We start from the raw sequence: 22,882 nt of genomic DNA on the forward strand, positions 1-22,882 counted from the left end.
CTCCAGGCAGTGTTGATCCGTATGGCATTATCTCCAGACAGTGTTGATCAGTATGGCATTGTCTCCAGACAGTGTTGATCCGTATGGCATTATCTCCAGACAGTGTTGATCCGTATGGCATTATCTCCAGACAGGGTTGATCCGTATGGCATTATCTCCAGACAGTGTTGATCCGTATGGCATTATCTCCAGACAGGGTTGATCCGTATGGCATTATCTCCAGACAGTGTTGATCAGTATGGCATTATCTCCTGACAGTGTTGATCAGTGTGTCATTATCTCCAGACAGTGTTGATCAGTAATAGGACAGTGTGTTATTATCTCCAGACAGTGTTGATCAGTAATAGGACAGTGTGTCATTATCTCCAGACAGTGTTGATCAGTGTGGCATTATCTCCAGACAGTGTTGATCAGTATGTCATTATCTCCGACAGTGTTGATCAGTGTGTCATTATCTCCAGACAGTGTTGATCAGTGTGGCATTATCTCCAGACAGTGTTGATCAGTGTGTCATTATCTCCAGACAGTGTTGATCAGTATGTCATTATCTCCAGACAGTGTTGATCAGTGTGGCATTATCTCCAGACAGTGTTGATCAGTGTGTCATTATCTCCAGACAGTGTTGATCAGTATGTCATTATCTCCAGTGTTGATCAGTAATAGGACAGTGTGTCATTATCTCCAGACAGTGTTGATCAGTGTGGCATTATCTCCAGACCATGTTGATCAGTATGGCATTATATCCAGACAGTGTTGAACAGTATGGCATTATCTCCAGACAGTGTTGATCAGTAATAGGACAGTATGGCATTATCTCCAGACAGTGTTGATCAGTATGGCATTATTTCCAGACAGTGTTGAACAGTATGGCATTATCTCCAGACAGTGTTGATCAGTATGGCATTATCTCCAGACAGTGTTGATCAGTATGGCATTATCTCCAGACAGTGTTGATCATTAATAGGACAGTATGGCATTATCTCCAGACAGTGTTGATCAGTATGGCATTATCTCCAGACAGTGTTGATCATTAATAGGACAGTATGGCATTATCTCCAGACAGTGTTGATCCGATGGCATTATCTCCAGACAGTGTTGAATGGCATTATCTCCAGACAGTGTTGATCAGTAATAGGACAGTATGGCATTATCTCCAGACAGTGTTGATCAGTATGGCATTATCTCCAGCCAGTGTTGAGTATGGCATTATCTCCAGACAGTGTTGAACAGTATGGCATTATCTCCAGACAGTGTTGATCAGTATGGCATTATCTCCAGCCAGTGTTGATCCGTATGGCATTATCTCCAGACAGTGTTGAACAGTATGGCATTATCTCCAGACAGTGTTGATCAGTATGGCATTATCTCCAGACAGTGTTGAACCGTATGGCATTATCTCCAGACAGTGTTGATCCGTATGGCATTATCTCCAGACAGTGTTGAACAGTATGGCATTATCTCCAGACAGTGTTGATCAGTATGGCATTATCTCCAGACAGTGTTGAACAGTGTGGCATTGTCTCCAGACAGTGTTGAACAGTGTGGCATTGTCTCCAGACAGTGTTGAACAGTATGGCATTATCTCCAGACAGTGTTGAACAGTATGGCATTATCTCCAGACAGTGTAGTTAACTAGTGATTATGTTAAGATTGATGGTTTATTATAAGATAAGTTTAATGCTAGCTAGGAACTTACCTTGGCTCCTTGCTGCACTCACGTAACAGGTGGTCAGCCTACCACGCAATCGGAGTCCAAAAAAAGGCCTATTACCGATTGATATGAAAACTTGAAAAATCGGCCCTAATCTAGTTTGTTGGGCTATATCCTCATCATGAGTTTGTTGGACTATATCTGTGGTATACCGGTCATCATGAGCCTTGATGAATATGATGTGTTTGTTGGACTATATCTGTGGTATACCGGTCATCATGAGCCTTGATGAATATGATGTGTTTGTTGGACTATATCTGTGGTATACCGGTCATCATGAGCCTTGATGAATATGATATGAACATTTGAAAAACAGCACTAATTAAATCGTCCATGCCGATCAAATCGGTCGACCTCTACTCCCGACTCCAAGTTTACGTCAGTATGATGGTTATTATCTCCATATTTGGGCATAAAGGCGTTTCCACCACCATTTCTCACATAAATGAATTTTACCGACACAAAAAAAGATCCCACGATGTCGAACGAACAAATGATCTTTCAGCATTTCTAAAATTGTACCGACACTTCCTGTTTCCATCACAGATGTGGTGAGATGTTTTTTTTTTTAAATATGGTATGACTTAACTGCATACAAACTGAATGGGACCTTTAAACTCCGAGGTAAGTTTATTTATTAATTGTAATTAGTGGGACACAGAGAGAAGAGTTTAATTATAAACAAAACAAATAAGAAACAACAACAACAACAACAACAACAACAACAAATCCCAGACAGCATGAATGAAAACATAATAACAGTGGTGCCGAGGCACAAAGTGAAAGATCATTGACATAATTAAAACCACACAACAGCAATAGTTAAGGGGACTACATAGACCGAGCAAAGCTAGCCTGCTCCAAAGCTAGCCTGCTCCAAAGCTAGCCTGCTCTAAAGCTAGCCTGCTCCAAAGCTAGCCTGCTTCAAAGCTAGCCTGCTCCAAAGCTAGCCCGCTCCAAAGCTAGCCCGCTCCAAAGCTAGCCCGCTCTAAAGCTAGCCCGCTCCAAAGCTAGCCCGCTCTAAAGCTAGCCCGCTCCAAAGCTAGCCCGCTCCAAAGCTAGCCTGCTCTAAAGCTAGCCTGCTCCAAAGCTAGCCTGCTCCAAAGTTAGCCTGCTCCAAACCTAGCCTGCTCCAACGCTAGCCTGCTCCAAAGCTAGCTTGCTAAAAAGCTAGCCTGCTCCAAAGCTAGCCTGCTCCAAAGCTAGCCAAAGAGCCATAAAGGAGACTAGACATCTACCACCCCAATACCACTACCAGATTAGAGCAAAAAGTGAGACTAGACACCTACCACCCCACTACCACTATCAGATTAGAGCCATAAGGGAATCTAGACATCTACCACTATCAGATTAGAGCCATAGGGAGACTAGACATCTACCACTATCAGACTAGAGCCATAAGGGAAGCTAGACATCTACCACCCCACTACCATTATCATACTAGAGCCATAAAGGAGACTAGACATCTACCACTACCAGATTAGAGCAAAAAGGGAGACTAGACATCTACCACCCCACTACCACTGTCATATTAGAGCCATAAGGGAGACTAGGCATCCACCACCCTACTACCACTATCAGATTATAGCCATAAGGGAGACTAGACATCTACCACCCCACTACCACTATCAGATTAGAGCCATAAAGGAGACTAGACATCTACCACCCCACTACCACTATCAGACTAGAGCCATAAGGGACACTATACATCTACCACTATCAGATTAGAGCCAAAAGGGACACTAGACATCCATCACCCAAAAACCAATATCAGATTAGAGCCATAAGGGAGAACAGACATCTACCACTATCAGATTAGAGCCATAAGGGACACTAGACATCTACCACTATCAGATTAGAGCCAAAAGGGAAACTACGAACCCACTACCACTATCAGATTAGAGCCATATTTTAGATTAACTAACTTCTTAGTAATGACTCGGGACGTCGGGTTTGATCCGAAAGCTTCTTTTAGTAAGAATACTTGTTTACGTTACATTTAACACCAATGGTTTTGGTACAGAGCAATGCAGGTAAGATGCTGTCGGAAAGTCAGCCACAATCACCTGCACCTGCACATAATTGGTGTGTTATTACTCATTCCTCTCGCAAGGCATTCTGGGATTTGCAGACAAAAAGCGTAATTCAACACAACCGAATACAATTACATATGCAAATATATCTAAAGAAATATCTTTAGATATAGCTCAAAGAATAAACTTAAACATTAACTCAAACACATTAAAGTTACAACACCATAAAGGAGACTAAAAATCTACCACCCAAACACCACTATCAGATAAGAGCCATAAAGGAGACTAGACATCTACCACCCCACTACCACTATCAGACTAGAGACATGAGGGAGACTAGGCATCTACCACACCACTACCACTATCAGATTAGAGCCATAAGGGAGACTAGACCTCTACCACTATCAGACTAGAGCCATAAGGGAGACTAGGCATCTACCACCCCACTACCATTTTCAGACTAGAGCATAAGGGACACTTGACATCTACCCCCCACTACCACTATCAGATTTGAGCCATAAGGGAGACCAGACATCTACCATTATCAGATTAGAGCCATAAGGGAGACTAGACACCCATCACCCCACTTCCACTATAAGATTAGAGCCATAAGGGAGACTAGAGATCTACCACCCCACTATCACTATCATATTAAATCAATGAGGGAGACTAGGCATCTACCACACCACTACCACTATCAGATTAGAGCCATAAGGGAGACTAGAGATCTACCACTATCATATTAAATCAATAAGGAAGACTAGACATCTACCACTACCAGATTAGATTCATAAGGGAGACTTGACATCTAACCCCCACTACCACTATCAGATTAGAGCCATAAGGGAGACTAGACATCTACCACCCCTGTACCACTACCAGATTAGATCAAAAAGTGAGACTAGACACCTACCACTAGCAGATTAGAGCCATAAGGGAGCCTAGAGATCTACCACCCCACTACCACTATCAGACTAGAGCCATAAGGGAGACTAGAAATCTACGACCCCATGACCACTAGCAGATTAGAGCCATAAAGCAGACTAGACATCTACCACTACCAGATTAGAGCCATAAGGGAGACTAGGCATCTACCAAACCACTACCACTATCAGATTAGAGCCATAAAGGAGACTAGAGATCTACCACCCCACTAGCACTATCAGACTAGAGCCATAAGGGAGACTAGAAATCTACCACTCCTATACCACTACCAGATTAGATCAGAAAACCTACCACTATCAGAGACTAGACAGGCATCTACCACTATCAGATTAGAGCCATAAGGGAGCCTAGACATGTACCACTACCATATTAGAGCGATAAGGGAGAATAGACATCTACCACTATCAGATTAGAGCCATAAGGGAGACTAGACATCTACCACCCAACTACCACTATCAGATTAGAGCCATAAGGAAGACTAGACATGTACCACTACCATATTAGAGCCATAAGGAGAATAGATATCTACTACTATCAGATTAGAGCCATAAGGAGACTAGACATCAACCACCCCACTGCCACTATCAGATTAGAGCCATAAGGGAGCCTAGACATCTACCACCCAACTACCACTATCAGATTATAGCCATAAGGAGCATAGACATCTACCACCCCACTACCACTATCAGATTGTAGCCATAAAGGAGACTATGCATCTACCACTATCAGATTAGAGCCATAAGGAGACTAGACATCTACCACTATCAGATTGGAGCAAAAAGGAGACTAGACATCTACCACCCCATTACCACTATCAGATTGGAACCATAAGGAGACTAGACATCTACCACTATCAGATTGTAGCCATAAGGGAGCCTAGACATCTACCACCCCACTACCACTATCAGATTAGAGCCATAAGACAGCCTAGACATCTACCACCCCCTACCACTATCACATTAGAGCCTAGACATCTACCACCCAACTACCACTATCAGATTCGAGCCATAAGACAGCCTAGACATCTACCACCCCACTACCACTATCACATTAGAGCCATAAGGAGCCTAGACATCTACCACCCAACTACCACTATCAGATTAGAGCCATAAGGAGCCTAGACATCAACCACCCCACTACCACTATCAGATTAGAGCCATAAGGGAGCCTAGACATCTACCACCCAACTACCACTATCAGATTAGAGCCATAAGGGAGCCTAGACATCTACCACCCCACTACCACTATCAGATTAGAGCCATAAGGGAGCCTAGACATCTACACCCACTACCACTATCAGATTAGAGCCATAAGGAGAGCCTAGACATCTACCACCCACTACCACTATCAGATTAGAGCCAGGGAGGACAGTACCACTAGACATCTAGAGCCACCCCACTACCACTATCAGATTAGAGCCATAAGGAGACTAGACATCTACCACCCCACTATCACTATCAGATTAGAGCCATAAGGGAGACTAGGCATCTACCATATTAGAGCCATAAAGGAGAATAGATTATCTACCACAATCAGATTAGAGCCATAAGGGAGACTAGACATCTACCACCCAACTACCACTATCAGATTAGAGCCATAAGGAGACTAGACATGTACCACTACCATATTAGAGCCACTAAAGGATTAGATCCATAAGATATCTACTACTATCAGATTAGAGCCATAAGGAGACTAGACATCAACCACCCCACTACCACTATCAGATTAGAGCCATAAGGAGCCTAGACATCAACCACCCCACTACCACTATCAGATTAGAGCCATAAGGGAGACTAGACATCTACCACCCAACTACCACTATCAGATTAGATCCATAAGGGAGACTAGACATCTACCACCCAACTACCACTATCAGATTAGAGCCATAAGGAGACTAGACATCTACCACCCCACTACCACTATCAGATTAGAGCCATAAAGCAGACTAGCCTAGACATCAACTAGGCATCTACCAAACCACTACCACTATCAGATTAGATTCATAAAGGAGACTTGACATCTAACCCCACTACCACTATCAGATTAGAGCCATAAGGAGACTAGACATCTACCACCACACCCAGATTAGATCTGAGACCACTATCAACCACCCCACTGCCACTATCAGATTAGAGCCATAAGGAGCCTAGACATCTACCACCCAACTACCACTATCAGATTATAGCCATAAGGGAGCATAGACATCTACCACCCCACTACCACTATCAGATTGAGCCATAAAGGAGACTATGCATCTACCACTATCAGATTAGAGCCATAAGGGAGACTAGACATCTACCACTATCAGATTGGAGCAAAAGGAGACTAGACATCTACCACCCCATTACCACTATCAGATTGGAACCATAAGGAGACTAGACATCTACCACTATCAGATTGTAGCCATAAGGGAGCCTAGACATCTACCACCCACTACCACTATCAGATTAGAGCCATTAGGGAGCCTAGACATCTACCACCCCACTACCACTATCAGATTAGAGCCATAAGAGGAGCCTAGACATCTACCACCCACTACCACTATCAGATTAGAGCCATAAGGGAGCCTAGACATCAACCACCCAACTACCACTATCAGATTAGAGCCATAAAGCCTAGGAGCCTAGACATAGACATCTACCACCCAACTACCACTATCAGATTAGATCCATAAGGGAGCCTAGACATCTACCACCCAACTACCACTATCAGATTAGAGCCATAAGGGAGCCTAGACATCAACTACCCCACTACCACTATCAGATTAGAGCCATAAGGGAGCCTAGACATCTACCACCCAACTACCACTATCAGATTAGAGCCATAGGGGAGCCTAGACATCTACCACCCCACTACCACTATCAGATTAGAGCCATAAGGGAGCCTAGACATCTACCACCCCACTATCACTATCAGATTAGAGCCATAAGGGAGACTAGGCATCTACCACCCCGCTACCACAATCAGATTAGAGCCATAAGGGAGACTAGGCATCTACCACCCCACTACCACTATCAGATTAGAGCCATAAGGGAGCCTAGACATGTACCACTACCATATTAGAGCCATAAGGGAGAATAGACATCTACCACTATCAGATTAGAGCCATAAGGGAGACTAGACATCTACCACCCAACTACCACTATCAGATTAGAGCCATAAGGGAGACTAGACATGTACCACTACCATATTAGAGCCATAAAGGAGAATAGATATCTACTACTATCAGATTAGAGCCATAAGGGAGACTAGACATCAACCACCCCACTACCACTATCAGATTAGAGCCATAAGGGAGCCTAGACATCAACCACCCCACTACAACTATCAGATTAGAGCCATAAGGGAGCCTAGACATCTACCACCCAACTACCACTATCAGATTAGATCCATAAGGGAGCCTAGACATCTACCACCCAACTACCACTATCAGATTAGAGCCATAAGGAGCCTAGACATCTACCACCCAACTACCACTATCAGATTAGAGCCATAAGGGAGCCTAGACATCAACTACCCCACTACCACTATCAGATTAGATTCATAAGGAGACTTGACATCTAACCCCCACTACCACTATCAGATTAGAGCCATAAGGAGACTAGACATCTACCACCCCTGTACCACTACCAGATTAGATCAAAAGTGAGACTAGACACCTACCACTAGCAGATTAGAGCCATAAGGAGCCTAGAGATCTACCACCCCACTACCACTATCAGACTAGAGCCATAAGGAGACTAGAAATCTAGACGACCCCATGACCACTAGCAGATTAGAGCCATAAAGCAGACTAGACATCTACCACTACCAGATTAGAGCCATAAGGGAGACTAGGCATCTACCAAACCACTACCACTATCAGATTAGAGCCATAAAGGAGACTAGAGATCTACCACCCCACTAGCACTATCAGACTAGAGCCATAAGGGAGACTAGAAATCTACCACTCCTATACCACTACCAGATTAGATCAAAAAGTGAGACTAGACACCTACCACTATCAGATTAGAGCCATAAGGGAGACTAGGCATCTACCACCATCAGATTAGAGACATAAGGGAGCCTAGACATGTACCACTACCATATTAGAGCGATAAGGGAGAATAGACATCTACCACTATCAGATTAGAGCCATAAGGGAGACTAGACATCTACCACCCAACTACCACTATCAGATTAGAGCCATAAGGGAGACTAGACATGTACCACTACCATATTAGAGCCATAAGGGAGAATAGATATCTACTACTATCAGATTAGAGCCATAAGGGAGACTAGACATCAACCACCCCACTGCCACTATCAGATTAGAGCCATAAGGGAGCCTAGACATCTACCACCCAGCTACCACTATCAGATTATAGCCATAAGGGAGCATAGACATCTACCACCCCACTACCACTATCAGATTGTAGCCATAAAGGAGACTATGCATCTACCACTATCAGATTAGAGCCATAAGGGAGACTAGACATCTACCACTATCAGATTGGAGCAAAAAGGGAGACTAGACATCTACCACTATCAGATTGTAGCCATAAGGGAGCCTAGACATCTACCACCCCACTACCACTATCACATTAGAGCCATAAGGGAGCCTAGACATCTACCACACAACTACCACTATCAGATTAGAGCCATAAGGGAGCCTAGACATCAACCACCCCACTACAACTATCAGATTAGAGCCATAAGGGAGCCTAGACATCTACCACCCAACTACCACTATCAGATTAGATCCATAAGGGAGCCTAGACATCTACCACCCAACTACCACTATCAGATTAGAGCCATAAGGGAGCCTAGACATCAACCACCCACTACCACTATCAGATTAGAGCCATAAGGAGCCTAGACATCTACCACCCAACTACCACTATCAGATTAGAGCCATAGGGAGCCTAGACATCTACCACCCATATTAGAGCCCCACTACCACTATCAGATTAGAGCCATAAGGGAGCCTAGACATCTACCACCCCACTATCACTATCAGATTAGAGCCATAAGGAGACTAGGCATCTACCACCCCCACTACCACAATCAGATTAGAGCCATAAGGAGACTAGGCATCTACCACCCCACTACCACTATCAGATTAGAGCCATAAGGAGCCTAGACATGTACCACTACCATATTAGAGCCATAAGGGAGAATAGACATCTACCACTATCAGATTAGAGCCATAAGGAGACTAGACATCTACCACCCAACTACCACTATCAGATTAGAGCCATAAGGAGACTAGACATGTACCACTACCATATTAGAGCCATAAAGGAGAATAGATATCTACTACTATCAGATTAGAGCCATAAGGGAGACTAGACATCAACCACCCCACTACCACTATCAGATTAGAGCCAGATTAGACATCAACCACCCCACTACAACTATCAGATTAGAGCCATAACTAGACTAGACATCTACCACCCAACTACCACTATCAGATTAGATCCATAAGGGAGACTAGACATCTACCACCCAACTACCACTATCAGATTAGAGCCATAAGGGAGCCTAGACATCTACCACCCAACTACCACTATCAGATTAGAGCCATAAGGGAGCCTAGACATCAACTACCCCACTACCACTATCAGATTAGATTCATAAGGGAGACTTGACATCTAACCCCCACTACCACTATCAGATTAGAGCCATAAGGGAGACTAGACATCTACCACCCCACTGCCACTATCAGATTAGAGCCATAAGGGAGCCTAGACATCTACCACCCAACTACCACTATCAGATTATAGCCATAAGGGAGCATAGACATCTACCACCCCACTACCACTATCAGATTAGAGCCATAAGGGAGACTAGACATCTACCACTATCAGATTGGAGCAAAAAGGGAGACTAGACATCTACCACCCCATTACCACTATCAGATTGGAACCATAAGGGAGACTAGACATCTACCACTATCAGATTGTAGCCATAAGGGAGCCTAGACATCTACCACCCCACTACCACTATCAGACTAGAGCCATAAGGGAGACTAGAAATCTACGACCCCATGACCACTAGCAGATTAGAGCCATAAAGCAGACTAGACATCTACCACTACCAGATTAGAGCCATAAGGGAGACTAGGCATCTACCAAACCACTACCACTATCAGATTAGAGCCATAAAGGAGACTAGAGATCTACCACCCCACTAGCACTATCAGACTAGAGCCATAAGGGAGACTAGAAATCTACCACTCCTATACCACTACCAGATTAAATCAAAAGTGAGACTAGACACCTACCACTATCAGATTAGAGCCATAAGGAGACTAGGCATCTACCACCATCAGATTAGAGACATAAGGGAGCCTAGACATGTACCACTACCATATTAGAGCGATAAGGAGAATAGACATCTACCACTATCAGATTAGAGCCATAAGGGAGACTAGACATCTACCACCCAACTACCACTATCAGATTAGAGCCATAAGGGAGACTAGACATGTACCACTACCATATTAGAGCCATAAGGGAGAATAGATATCTACTACTATCAGATTAGAGCCATAAGGGAGACTAGACATCAACCACCCCACTGCCACTATCAGATTAGAGCCATAAGGGAGCCTAGACATCTACCACCCAACTACCACTATCAGATTATAGCCATAAGGGAGCATAGACATCTACCACCCCACTACCACTATCAGATTGTAGCCATAAAGGAGACTATGCATCTACCACTATCAGATTAGAGCCATAAGGGAGACTAGACATCTACCACTATCAGATTGGAGCAAAAAGGGAGACTAGACATCTACCACCCCATTACCACTATCAGATTGGAACCATAAGGGAGACTAGACATCTACCACTATCAGATTGTAGCCATAAGGAGCCTAGACATCTACCACCCCACTACCACTATCAGATTAGAGCCATTAGGGAGCCTAGACATCTACCACCCAACTACCACTATCAGATTCGAGCCATAAGACAGCCTAGACATCTACCACCCCACTACCACTATCACATTAGAGCCATAAGGGAGCCTAGACATCTACCACCCAACTACCACTATCAGATTAGAGCCATAAGGGAGCCTAGACATCAACCACCCCACTACAACTATCAGATTAGAGCCATAAGGGAGCCTAGACATCTACCACCCAACTACCACTATCAGATTAGATCCATAAGGGAGCCTAGACATCTACCACCCAACTACCACTATCAGATTAGAGCCATAAGGGAGCCTAGACATCAACTACCCCACTACCACTATCAGATTAGAGCCATAAGGGAGCCTAGACATCTACCACCCAACTACCACTATCAGATTAGAGCCATAGGGGAGCCTAGACATCTACCACCCCACTACCACTATCAGATTAGAGCCATAAGGGAGCCTAGACATCTACCACCCCACTATCACTATCAGATTAGAGCCATAAGGGAGACTAGGCATCTACCACCCCGCTACCACAATCAGATTAGAGCCATAAGGGAGACTAGGCATCTACCACCCCACTACCACTATCAGATTAGAGCCATAAGGGAGCCTAGACATGTACCACTACCATATTAGAGCCATAAGGGAGAATAGACATCTACCACTATCAGATTAGAGCCATAAGGGAGACTAGACATCTACCACCCAACTACCACTATCAGATTAGAGCCATAAGGGAGACTAGACATGTACCACTACCATATTAGAGCCATAAAGGAGAATAGATATCTACTACTATCAGATTAGAGCCATAAGGAGACTAGACATCAACCACCCCACTACCACTATCAGATTAGAGCCATAAGGAGCCTAGACATCAACCACCCCACTACAACTATCAGATTAGAGCCATAAGGAGCCTAGACATCTACCACCCAACTACCACTATCAGATTAGATCCATAAGGGAGCCTAGACATCTACCACCCAACTACCACTATCAGATTAGAGCCATAAGGAGCCTAGACATCTACCACCCAACTACCACTATCAGATTAGAGCCATAAGGAGCCTAGACATCAACTACCCCACTACCACTATCAGATTAGAGCCATAAGGGAGCCTAGACATCTACCACCCAACTACCACTATCAGATTAGAGCCATAAGGGAGCCTAGACATCTACCACCCCACTACCACTATCAGATTAGAGCCATAAGGGAGCCTAGACATCTACCACCCCACTACCACTATCAGATTAGAGCCATAAGGGAGACTAGGCATCTACCACCCCGCTACCACAATCAGATTAGCAGCATAAAGGAGACTATACATCTACTACTATCAGATTAGAGCCATAAGGGAGCCTAGACATGTACCACTACCATATTAGAGCCATAAGGGAGAATAGACATCTACCACTATCAGATTAGAGCCATAAGGGAGACTAGACATCTACCACCCAACTACCACTATCAGATTAGAGCCATAAGGGAGACTAGACATGTACCACTACCATATTAGAGCCATAAGGGAGAATAGATATCTACTACTATCAGATTAGAGCCATAAGGGAGGCTAGACATCAACCACCCCACTACCACTATCAGATTAGAGCCATAAGGGACCCTAGACATCTACCACCCAACTACCACTATCAGATTATAGCCATAAGGGAGCATAGACATCTACCACCCCACTACCACTATCAGATTGTAGCCATAAAGGAGACTATGCATCTACCACTATCAGATTAGAGCCATAAGGGAGACTAGACATCTACCACTATCAGATTGGAGCAAAAAGGGAGACTAGACATCTACCACCCCATTACCACTATCAGATTGGAACCATAAGGGAGACTAGACATCTACCACTATCAGATTGTAGCCATAAGGGAGCCTAGACATCTACCACCCCACTACCACTATCAGATTAGAGCCATTAGGGAGCCTAGACATCTACCACCCAACTACCACTATCAGATTAGAGCCATAAGGCAGCCTAGACATCTACCACCCCACTACCACTATCACATTAGAGCCATAAGGGAGCCTAGACATCTACCACCCAACTACCACTATCAGATTAGAGCCATAAGGGAGCCTAGACATCAACTACCCCACTACCACTATCAGATTAGAGCCATAAGGAGACTAGACATCTACCACCCAACTACCACTATCAGATTAGAGCCATAGGGGAGCCTAGACATCTACCACCCCACTACCACTATCAGATTAGAGCCATATCTACCATAAGGGAGCCTAGACATCTACCACCCCACTACCACTATCAGATTAGAGCCATAAGGGAGACTAGACATCTTCCAACCCACTACCACTATCAGATTAGAGCCATTAGGGAGCCTAGACATCTACCACCCAACTACCACTATCACATTAGAGCCATAAGGGAGCCTAGACATCTACCACCCAACTACCACTATCAGATTAGAGCCATAAGGGAGCCTAGACATCAACTACCCCACTACCACTATCAGATTAGAGCCATAAGGGAGCCTAGATATCTACCACCCAACTACCACTATCAGATTAGAGCCATAGGGGAGCCTAGACATCTACCACCCCACTACCACTATCAGATTAGAGCCATAAGGGAGCCTAGACATCTACCACCCCACTACCACTATCAGATTAGAGCCATAAGGGAGACTAGACATCTTCCAACCCACTACCACTATCAGATTAGAGCCATGAGGAAGACTAGACATCTACAACTACCATATTAGAGCCATAAGGGAGTCTAGACATCTACAACCCAACTACAACTGTCAGATTAGAGCCAAAAGGGAGCCTAGGCATCTAGCACCCCACTACCACTATCAGATTAGAGCCATAAGGGAGACTAGACATCTTCCAACCCACTACCACAATCAGATTAGAGCCGTAAAAGAGACTAGACATCTACCACCCCACTACCACTATCAGATTAGAGCCATAAAGGAGATTAGAATTCTACCACTATCAGATTATAGCCGTATAGGAGACTAGACATCTACCACACCAATACCACTATCAGATTAGAGCCATGAAGGAGACTAGACATCTAGCCACCCCACTACCACTATCAGATTAGAGCCGTAAGGGAGAATAGACATCTACCACCCCACTACCACTATCAGATTAGAGCCATAAGGAGACTAGACATCTACCACACCATTACCACTATCAGATTAGAGCCATAAGGGAGACTAGACATCTACCACCCACTACCACTATCAGATTAGAACCATAAGGGAGACTAGACATCTACCACCCCACTACCACTATCAGATTAGAGCCATAAAGGAGACTAGACATTCTACCACTATCAGATTAGAGCCGTAAAAGACACTAGACATCTACCACCCCACTACCACTATCAGATTAGAGCCAAAAGGAGCCTAGGCATCTACCACACCATTACCACTATCAGATTAGAGCCATAAGGAGACTAGACATCTACCACCCAAATACCACTATCAGATTAGAGCCATAAGGGAGACTAGACACATACCCCAACCCACTACCACTATCAGATTAGAGCCATAAGGGAGACTAGACATTTTCCAACCCACTACCACTATCAGATTAGAGCCATGAGGGAGACTAGACATCTACAACTACCAGATTAGAGCCATAAGGGAGTCTAGACATCTACAACCCAACTACCACTGTCAGATTATAGCCAAAAGGGAGCCTAGGCATCTACCACCCCACTACCACTATCAGATTAGAGCCATAAGGGAGACTAGACATCTTCCAACCCACTACCACAATCAGATTAGAGCCATAAGGAGACTAGACATCTACCACCCCACTACCACTATCAGATTAGAGCCAAAAGGAGACTAGACATCTACCAAAACCACTACCACTATCAGATTTGAGCCATAAAGGAGATTAGACATCTACCACTATCAGATTAGAGCCGTAAGGAGACTAGACATCTACCACTACCACTATCAGATTACAGCCATAAGGGATACTAGACACTACCACCCCACTACCACTATCAGATTAGAGCCAAAAAGGTAGACTAGGGATCTACCACCCCACTACCACTATCAGATTAGAGCCATTAGGGAGACTAGACATCTACCACCCCACTACCACTATCAGATTAGAGCCAAAAGGGAGACTAGACATATACCACCCCACTACCACTATCAGATTAGAGCCATAAGGGAGACTAGACATCTTCCAACCCACTACCTCTATCAGATTAGAGCCATAAGTAAGACTAGACATCTACCACTACCAGATTAGACCATAAGAGAGTCTATACATCTACACTTTAGTGCCATACCCAACTACCACAATCAGATTAGAGCCAAAGGGAGACTAGGCATCTACCACCCCACTACCACTATCAGATTAGAGCCAAAAGGAGATTAGACATCTCCACCCCCACACTATCAGATTAGAGCAAAAGGGAGCCTAGGCATCTACCACAACATTACCACTATCTGATTAGAGCCATAAGGGATACTAGACATCTACCACCCGAATACCACTATCAGATTAGAGCCATAAGGGAGACTAGACATCTACTACTATTAGATTAGAGCCATAGGGGAGACTCGACATCTACCACTACCAGATTAGAGCCATAAGGGACTCCAGACATGTACCATCCCACAACCAATATCAGATTAGAGCCATAAGGAGAGACATCTACCACTAACAGATTTGAGCCATAAGGGAGACTAGTCATTTCCATCCCAACTACCACAATCAGATTAGAGCCACAGGGGAGGCTAGACATCTACCACTAATAGATTAGAGCCGTAAGGGAGACTAGACATCTACCACACCACTATCAGATTAGAGCAGTAAGGGAGTCTAGACATCTACCACTAACAGATTAGACCCATACGGGAGGCTAGACATCTACCACTATCAGATTAGAGCCATTAGGTAGACTAGACATCTACCACTATCAGATTAGAGCCATTAGGGAGACTAGACATCTACCACCCCACTACCACTATTAGATTAGAGCCATAAAGGAGACTAGACATATACCACTATCAGATTAGAGCCATAAGGGGACTAGGCATCTACCACTACCAGATTAGAGACATAAGGGAGTCTAGACATCTACCACTATCAGATTAGAGCCGTAGGGGAGACTAGACTTCTACCACTATCAGATTTGAGCCATAAGGGAGAATAGACATCTACCACCCCACTTCCACAATCAGATTAGAGCCAAAAGGGAAACTAGGTGTCTACCACCCCACTACCACTATCAGATTACAGCCATATGGGAGACTAGACATCTACCACTATCAGATTAGAGCCATAAGGGGGCATATACATCTACCACTTTTAGATGAGAGACTTCCCACTATCAGATTTGAGAGTCTAGACATCTACCACTTTTAGATGAGATCAGATTAGACATCTACCACTATCAGATTAGAGAAGGGAGACTAGACTTCTACCACTATCAGATTTGAGCCATAAGGGAGAATAGACATCTACCACCCCACTACCACAATCAGATTAGAGCCAAAAGGGAGACTAGACATCTACCACCCCACTACCACTGTCAGATTAGAGCCAAAAGGGAGACTAGGTGTACCACCCCACTACCACTATCCAGCCTGGGAGACTAGACACCACTATCAGATTTACAGACATCAACCACTTTTAGATTAGAGGAGACTAGACATCCACCACTATCAGATTAGAGCCATAAGGGAGTCTAGACATCTACCACTATCAGATTAGAGCCGTAAGGGAGACTAGACTTCTACCACCATCAGATTAGAGCCATAAAGGAGATTATGCATCTACCACCCCACTACCACAATCAGATTAGAGCCATAAGGGAAACGAGGCATCTACCACCCCACTTCCACAATCAGATTAGAGCCAAAAGGGAGACTAGACATCTACCACCCCACTACCACTATCAGATTAGAGCCATAAGGGAAACGAGGCATCTACCACCCCACTTCCACAATCAGATTAGAGCCGTAAGGGATACTAGACATCTACCACCCGAAAACCACTATCAGATTAGAGCCATAAGGGAGACTAGACATCTACTACTATTAGATTAGAGCCATAGGGGAGACTCGACATCTACCACTACCAGATTAGAGCCATAAGGGACTCCAGACATGTACCATCCCACAACCAATATCAGATTAGAGCCATAAGGGAGACTAGACATCTACCACTAACAGATTTGAGCCATAAGGGAGACTAGTCATTTCCATCCCAACTACCACAATCAGATTAGAGCCACAGGGGAGGCTAGACATCTACAACTAATAGATTAGAGCCGTAAGGGAGACTAGACATCTACCACACCACTATCAGATTAGAGCAGTAAGGGAGTCTAGACATCTACCACTAACAGATTAGACCCATACGGGAGGCTAGACATCTACCACTATCAGATTAGAGCCATTAGGTAGACTAGACATCTACCACTATCAGATTAGAGCCATTAGGGAGACTAGACATCTACCACCCCATTACCACTATTAGATTAGAGCCATAAAGGAGACTAGACATATACCACTATCAGATTAGAGCCATAAGGGAGACTAGGCATCTACCACTACCAGATTAGAGACATAAGGGAGTCTAGACATCTACCACTATCAGATTAGAGCCGTAGGGGAGACTAGACTTCTACCACTATCAGATTTGAGCCATAAGGGAGAATAGACATCTACCACCCCACTTCCACAATCAGATTAGAGCCAAAAGGGAGACTAGGTGTCTACCACCCCACTACCACTATCAGATTACAGCCATATGGGAGACTAGACATCTACCACTATCAGATTAGAGCCATAAGGGGTCATATACATCTACCACTACCAGATTAGAGCCGTAAGGGAGACTAGACTTCTACCACTATCAGATTTGAGCCATAAGGGAGAATAGACATCTACCACCCCACTACCACAATCAGATTAGAGCCATAAAGGAGATTATGCATCTACCACCCCACTACCACAATCAGATTAGAGCCATAAAGGAGATTATGCATCTACCACCCCACTACCACAATCAGATTAGAGCCATAAGGGAAACGAGGCATCTACCACCCCACTTCCACAATCAGATTAGAGCCAAAAGGGAGACTAGACATCTACCACCCCACTACCACTATCAGATTAGAGCAAAAAGGGAGACTAGGTGTCTACCACTATCAGATTAGAGCCATAAGGGAGATTATGCATCTACCACCCCACTACCACAATCAGATTAGAGCCATATGGGAGACTAGACATCTACCACTATCAGATTAGAGCCATAAGGGGGCATATACATCAACCACTATCAGATTAGAGCCGTAAGGGAGACTAGACTTCTACCACTATCAGATTTGAGCCATAAGGGAGAATAGACATCTACCACCATCAGATTAGAGCCATAAGGAGTCTAGACTTCTACCACCATCAGATTAGAGCCACTACATCTACCACAATCAGATTAGAGCCATAAGGGAGCCAAGCATCTTCCACCCCACACAATCAGATTAGAGCCATAAGGGAGATTATGCATCTACCACCCCACTACCACAATCAGATTAGAGCCAAAGGGAGACTAGACATCACCACCATGATTTGATTACTATTGATTTGATTAGGGAGCCAAAGGGGAGATCTACCACCCCACTATACCACTATCAGATTAGAGCCATAAGGGAGAAAATGCATCTAGACTTCTACCACTATCAGATTAGAGCCGTAAAGGAGACTAGACATCTACTAGACATTAACTATATATATATATACCACACCTCCTCAGTCCTTATCTGACTGGTACTGTCAGATTAACTATATACCACACCTACCACCATCAGATTAGATCATGTGGTACTGTATATTAACTATATACCACTATCAGATTAGAGGTACTGTATATTAACTATATACCACACCTTCAGTCCTTATCTGTGGTACTGTATATTAACTATATAGGCATCACACCTCCTCAGTAGTTTATCTGTGCATCTACTGTATATTAACTATATACACATCTCCTCAGACATTCCTTATCTGTGATACTGTATATTAACTATATACCACACCTCCTCAGTCCTTATCTGTGGTACTGTATATTAACTATATACCACACCTCCTCAGTCCTTATCTGTGGTACTGTATATTAACTATATACCACACCTCCTCAGTCCTTATCTGTGGTACTGTATATTAACTATATACCACACCTCCTCAGTCCTTATCTGTGGTACTGTATATTAACTATATACCACACCTCCTCAGTCCTTATCTGTGGTACTGTATATTAACTATATACCACACCTCCTCAGTCCTTTCTGTGGTACTGTATATTAACTATATACCACACCTCCTCAGTCCTTATCTGTGGTACTGTATATTAACTATATACCACACCTCCTCAGTCCTTATCTGTGGTACTGTATATTAACTATATACCACACCTCCTCAGTACTTATCTGTGGTACTGTATATTAACTATATACCAAACCTCCTCAGTCCTTATCTGTGGTACTATATATTAACTATATACCACACCTCCTCAGTCCTTATCTGTGGTACTGTATATTAACTATATACCACACCTCCTCAGTCCTTATCTGTGGTACTGTATATTAACTATATACCACACCTCCTCAGTCCTTATCTGTGGTACTGTATATTAACTATATACCACACCTCCTCAGTCCTTATCTGTGGTACTGTATATTAACTATATACCACACCTCCTCAGTCCTTATCCGTGGTACTGTATATTAACTATATACCACACCTCCTCAGTCCTTATATGTGGTACTGTACATTAACTATATACCACACCTCCTCAGTCCTTATCTGTGGTACTGTATATTAACTATATACCACACCTCCTCAGTCCTTATCTGTGGTACTCTATATTAACTATATACCACACCTCATCAGTCCTTATTGATTAATTACAACACATAGGTGTATTATAAGGCATTATAAAGGTCATTAAAATAATGATACATACGTACTTCATAGAAACTGTTACCCTTCATAGATTCTAACAACTCACATTTTAAGATTAATTATGTCATTTGTTCCATGTTAAGGGCTCTAACCTTGGAACAAAACTATTTGTCTCCCTCTTGCGTTGCATGCAGTTCCCCTCTCTCTCTTCCTCCATTCCTCTAACCCCTCCCTCCTTCTAACCCCACCCCTCTGGCAGAACCAGGAAGTCCCTCCCCTTCCCACAAACTCTCTTCTGAGGAAACGAAACTGATCGGAGTCTCTCTGTCGTCTGTCTGTGTGACAGTGAACAACAAGTCCAAATGGCTCAACAGGGAATTCTGCTGGACCAGGACCAGTTCTGTTGTTCTGTCTGTCTGGATCTACTGAAGGAGCCGGTCACTACTGCATGTGGACACAGTTACTGTAGGAGCTGTATTGAGGGCTGCTGGGATCAGGATGTCCTGAAAGGGGTCTATAGCTGTCCTCAGTGCAGAGAGACCTTCACTCCAAGGCCTAATCTGAGGAAAAATAACATGTTGGCTGAGCTGGTGGAGAAACTGAGGAAGACAGGACTCCAGGCTGCTCCCCCTCCTGCTCTGTGCTATGCTGGACCTGGAGATGTGCCGTGTGATGTCTGCACTGGGACCAGAAAGCAGAAAGCCCTCATGTCCTGTCTGGTGTGTCTGGCCTCTTACTGTGAGACTCACCTCCAACCTCACTATGAATCTCCTGCTTTGAAGAAGCACAAGCTGGTCAAAGCCACCGCACAACTACAGGATAAGATCTGCTCTCATCATGACAAACTGCTGGAGGTTTACTGTCGTACCGATCAGCAGTGTATCTGTCTGCTGTGTGTGATGGATGAACATAAAGGCCATGATACAGTGTCAGCTGCAGCAGAGAGGACTGAGAAACAGGTAAGACCAGAACAACTTGTTGGTGGCTGTCTGATAAACAAAGAATTAAAAATACAGTAGGAACTAAATCTGTTTGAATATGAGATTCAATTTAAATGGATCCACAGCAGAACAAATATGAACACAAACCTTGAGTATATAGATATGTTAACCCAGATTCTACAAATGTATCACCATTTTCTAACTTCAAACACTATTATCATTCTGAATGGCCTTTTATGAGTACAAAGTTCAGTCTCAACCCCTTGATACATGTAGGCCTACCATAAAAACTATAATCATTCACATAGCAACATAATATAATATTGTAAAGGGACTTCCTCAGGATTGTCGACCTTCCTCTCTATGGGTCCTATGTCACATTACTATACTATTGATCTACTGGACTAATAAAGTTTGATAGCTCATTGAAGAGTGATTCTCCACAGAGGCAGCTGGGGATGAGTCAGCAGAAGGTCCAGCAGAGATTCCAGGAGAGAGAGAAGGAGCTGAAGGAGCTCCAACAGGCTGTGGAGTCTTTCAAGGTGAGTATTGTTGACCAGAGGAGACACACCATTTCACTTCTCTCCTCCAGTCAGAGAGAGAGAGAGGGGCCCCTATCAATCCCACTGACCCCACTGTTGGGAACAGGCTGTCTGGACCCCTTTCAGAGAATAGACTGGTTCATGTAACTGACTGGGCTGCCTCATCACATAACCATGAATAACCATGACTGACTCATGTCCCCTATACATTAAAATGGAACTGTCTCTCTCTCAATTGAATTAAATTCATAGGGCTTTATTGGCATGGAAATATATGTTTACATTGCCAAAGCAAGTGAAATAGACAATAAACAAAAGTGAAATAAACAATCAGAAATGAACAGTAAACATTACACTTGGAAGTGATTTGGGGGATGGGGAGGGTCTATTAGAAGTTAGTAGGACTCTTTTATTTTCTCAGAAGTACTGAGTTAGGTAGGAGGATTTAGAGTGGTGTAAACCGTGATTGAACACACTCCAGCACAGTAGGTGGCGCCATGCACCTTTAACGTTGGTTTGAGGACCTCCATTATATCATAGAAGAAGAAGTTGGTCTGTGAGGGTTTTGTTGTTCCTGAGGAGAGCTACTATTCTTTTCTCTTTTGGTTTTCAAGTATTTTCAGAATGTATTAAAGCCAAAGCTAAAGCTTCCTAAACAATTCAATATATCAGTCAATATATTTTCTCTGTGATTTATTTTCTCTCCGTTCCATCGCATCTTATCCGTCTTACCGGGCGGGCACTAGGACCCGGGGAGGCTGCTGCTGCAGAGGCTGCTGCACCGCTCGTGACTGTCAGTCCTCCTTGTAGCTCATTGGTTAAGCTGTGGCTCGAGCCTGTTAACAGTTAACGGCCAGGAAA

The 22,882-nt window shown here is 43.9% G+C and overlaps 2 protein-coding genes across 3 annotated transcripts in view; both read left to right on the top strand.

Moving 5' to 3' along the window:
* Positions 1-22,882, top strand: part of LOC135561380 (E3 ubiquitin/ISG15 ligase TRIM25-like) — a 426,185-nt gene that overhangs the window by 85,736 nt on the left and 317,567 nt on the right. The window lies entirely within an intron of this gene.
* Positions 20,826-22,882, top strand: part of LOC135561385 (tripartite motif-containing protein 16-like) — an 8,996-nt gene continuing 6,939 nt past the window's right edge. The window contains exons 1-2 of one of the 2 annotated variants that reach the window (XM_065002882.1): positions 20,826-21,497; positions 21,926-22,021. In XM_065002882.1, the coding sequence (XP_064858954.1) occupies positions 20,901-21,497; positions 21,926-22,021 (693 nt within the window). In that variant the 5' untranslated portion in view covers positions 20,826-20,900. The remainder of the gene's footprint in view (positions 21,498-21,925; positions 22,022-22,882) is intronic. The other variant, XM_065002883.1, reaches the window with a different exon arrangement.

The sequence above is a fragment of the Oncorhynchus nerka genome, linkage group LG17 (assembly GCF_034236695.1).
Source record: "Oncorhynchus nerka isolate Pitt River linkage group LG17, Oner_Uvic_2.0, whole genome shotgun sequence".
Lineage (NCBI taxonomy): Eukaryota > Metazoa > Chordata > Actinopteri > Salmoniformes > Salmonidae > Oncorhynchus > Oncorhynchus nerka.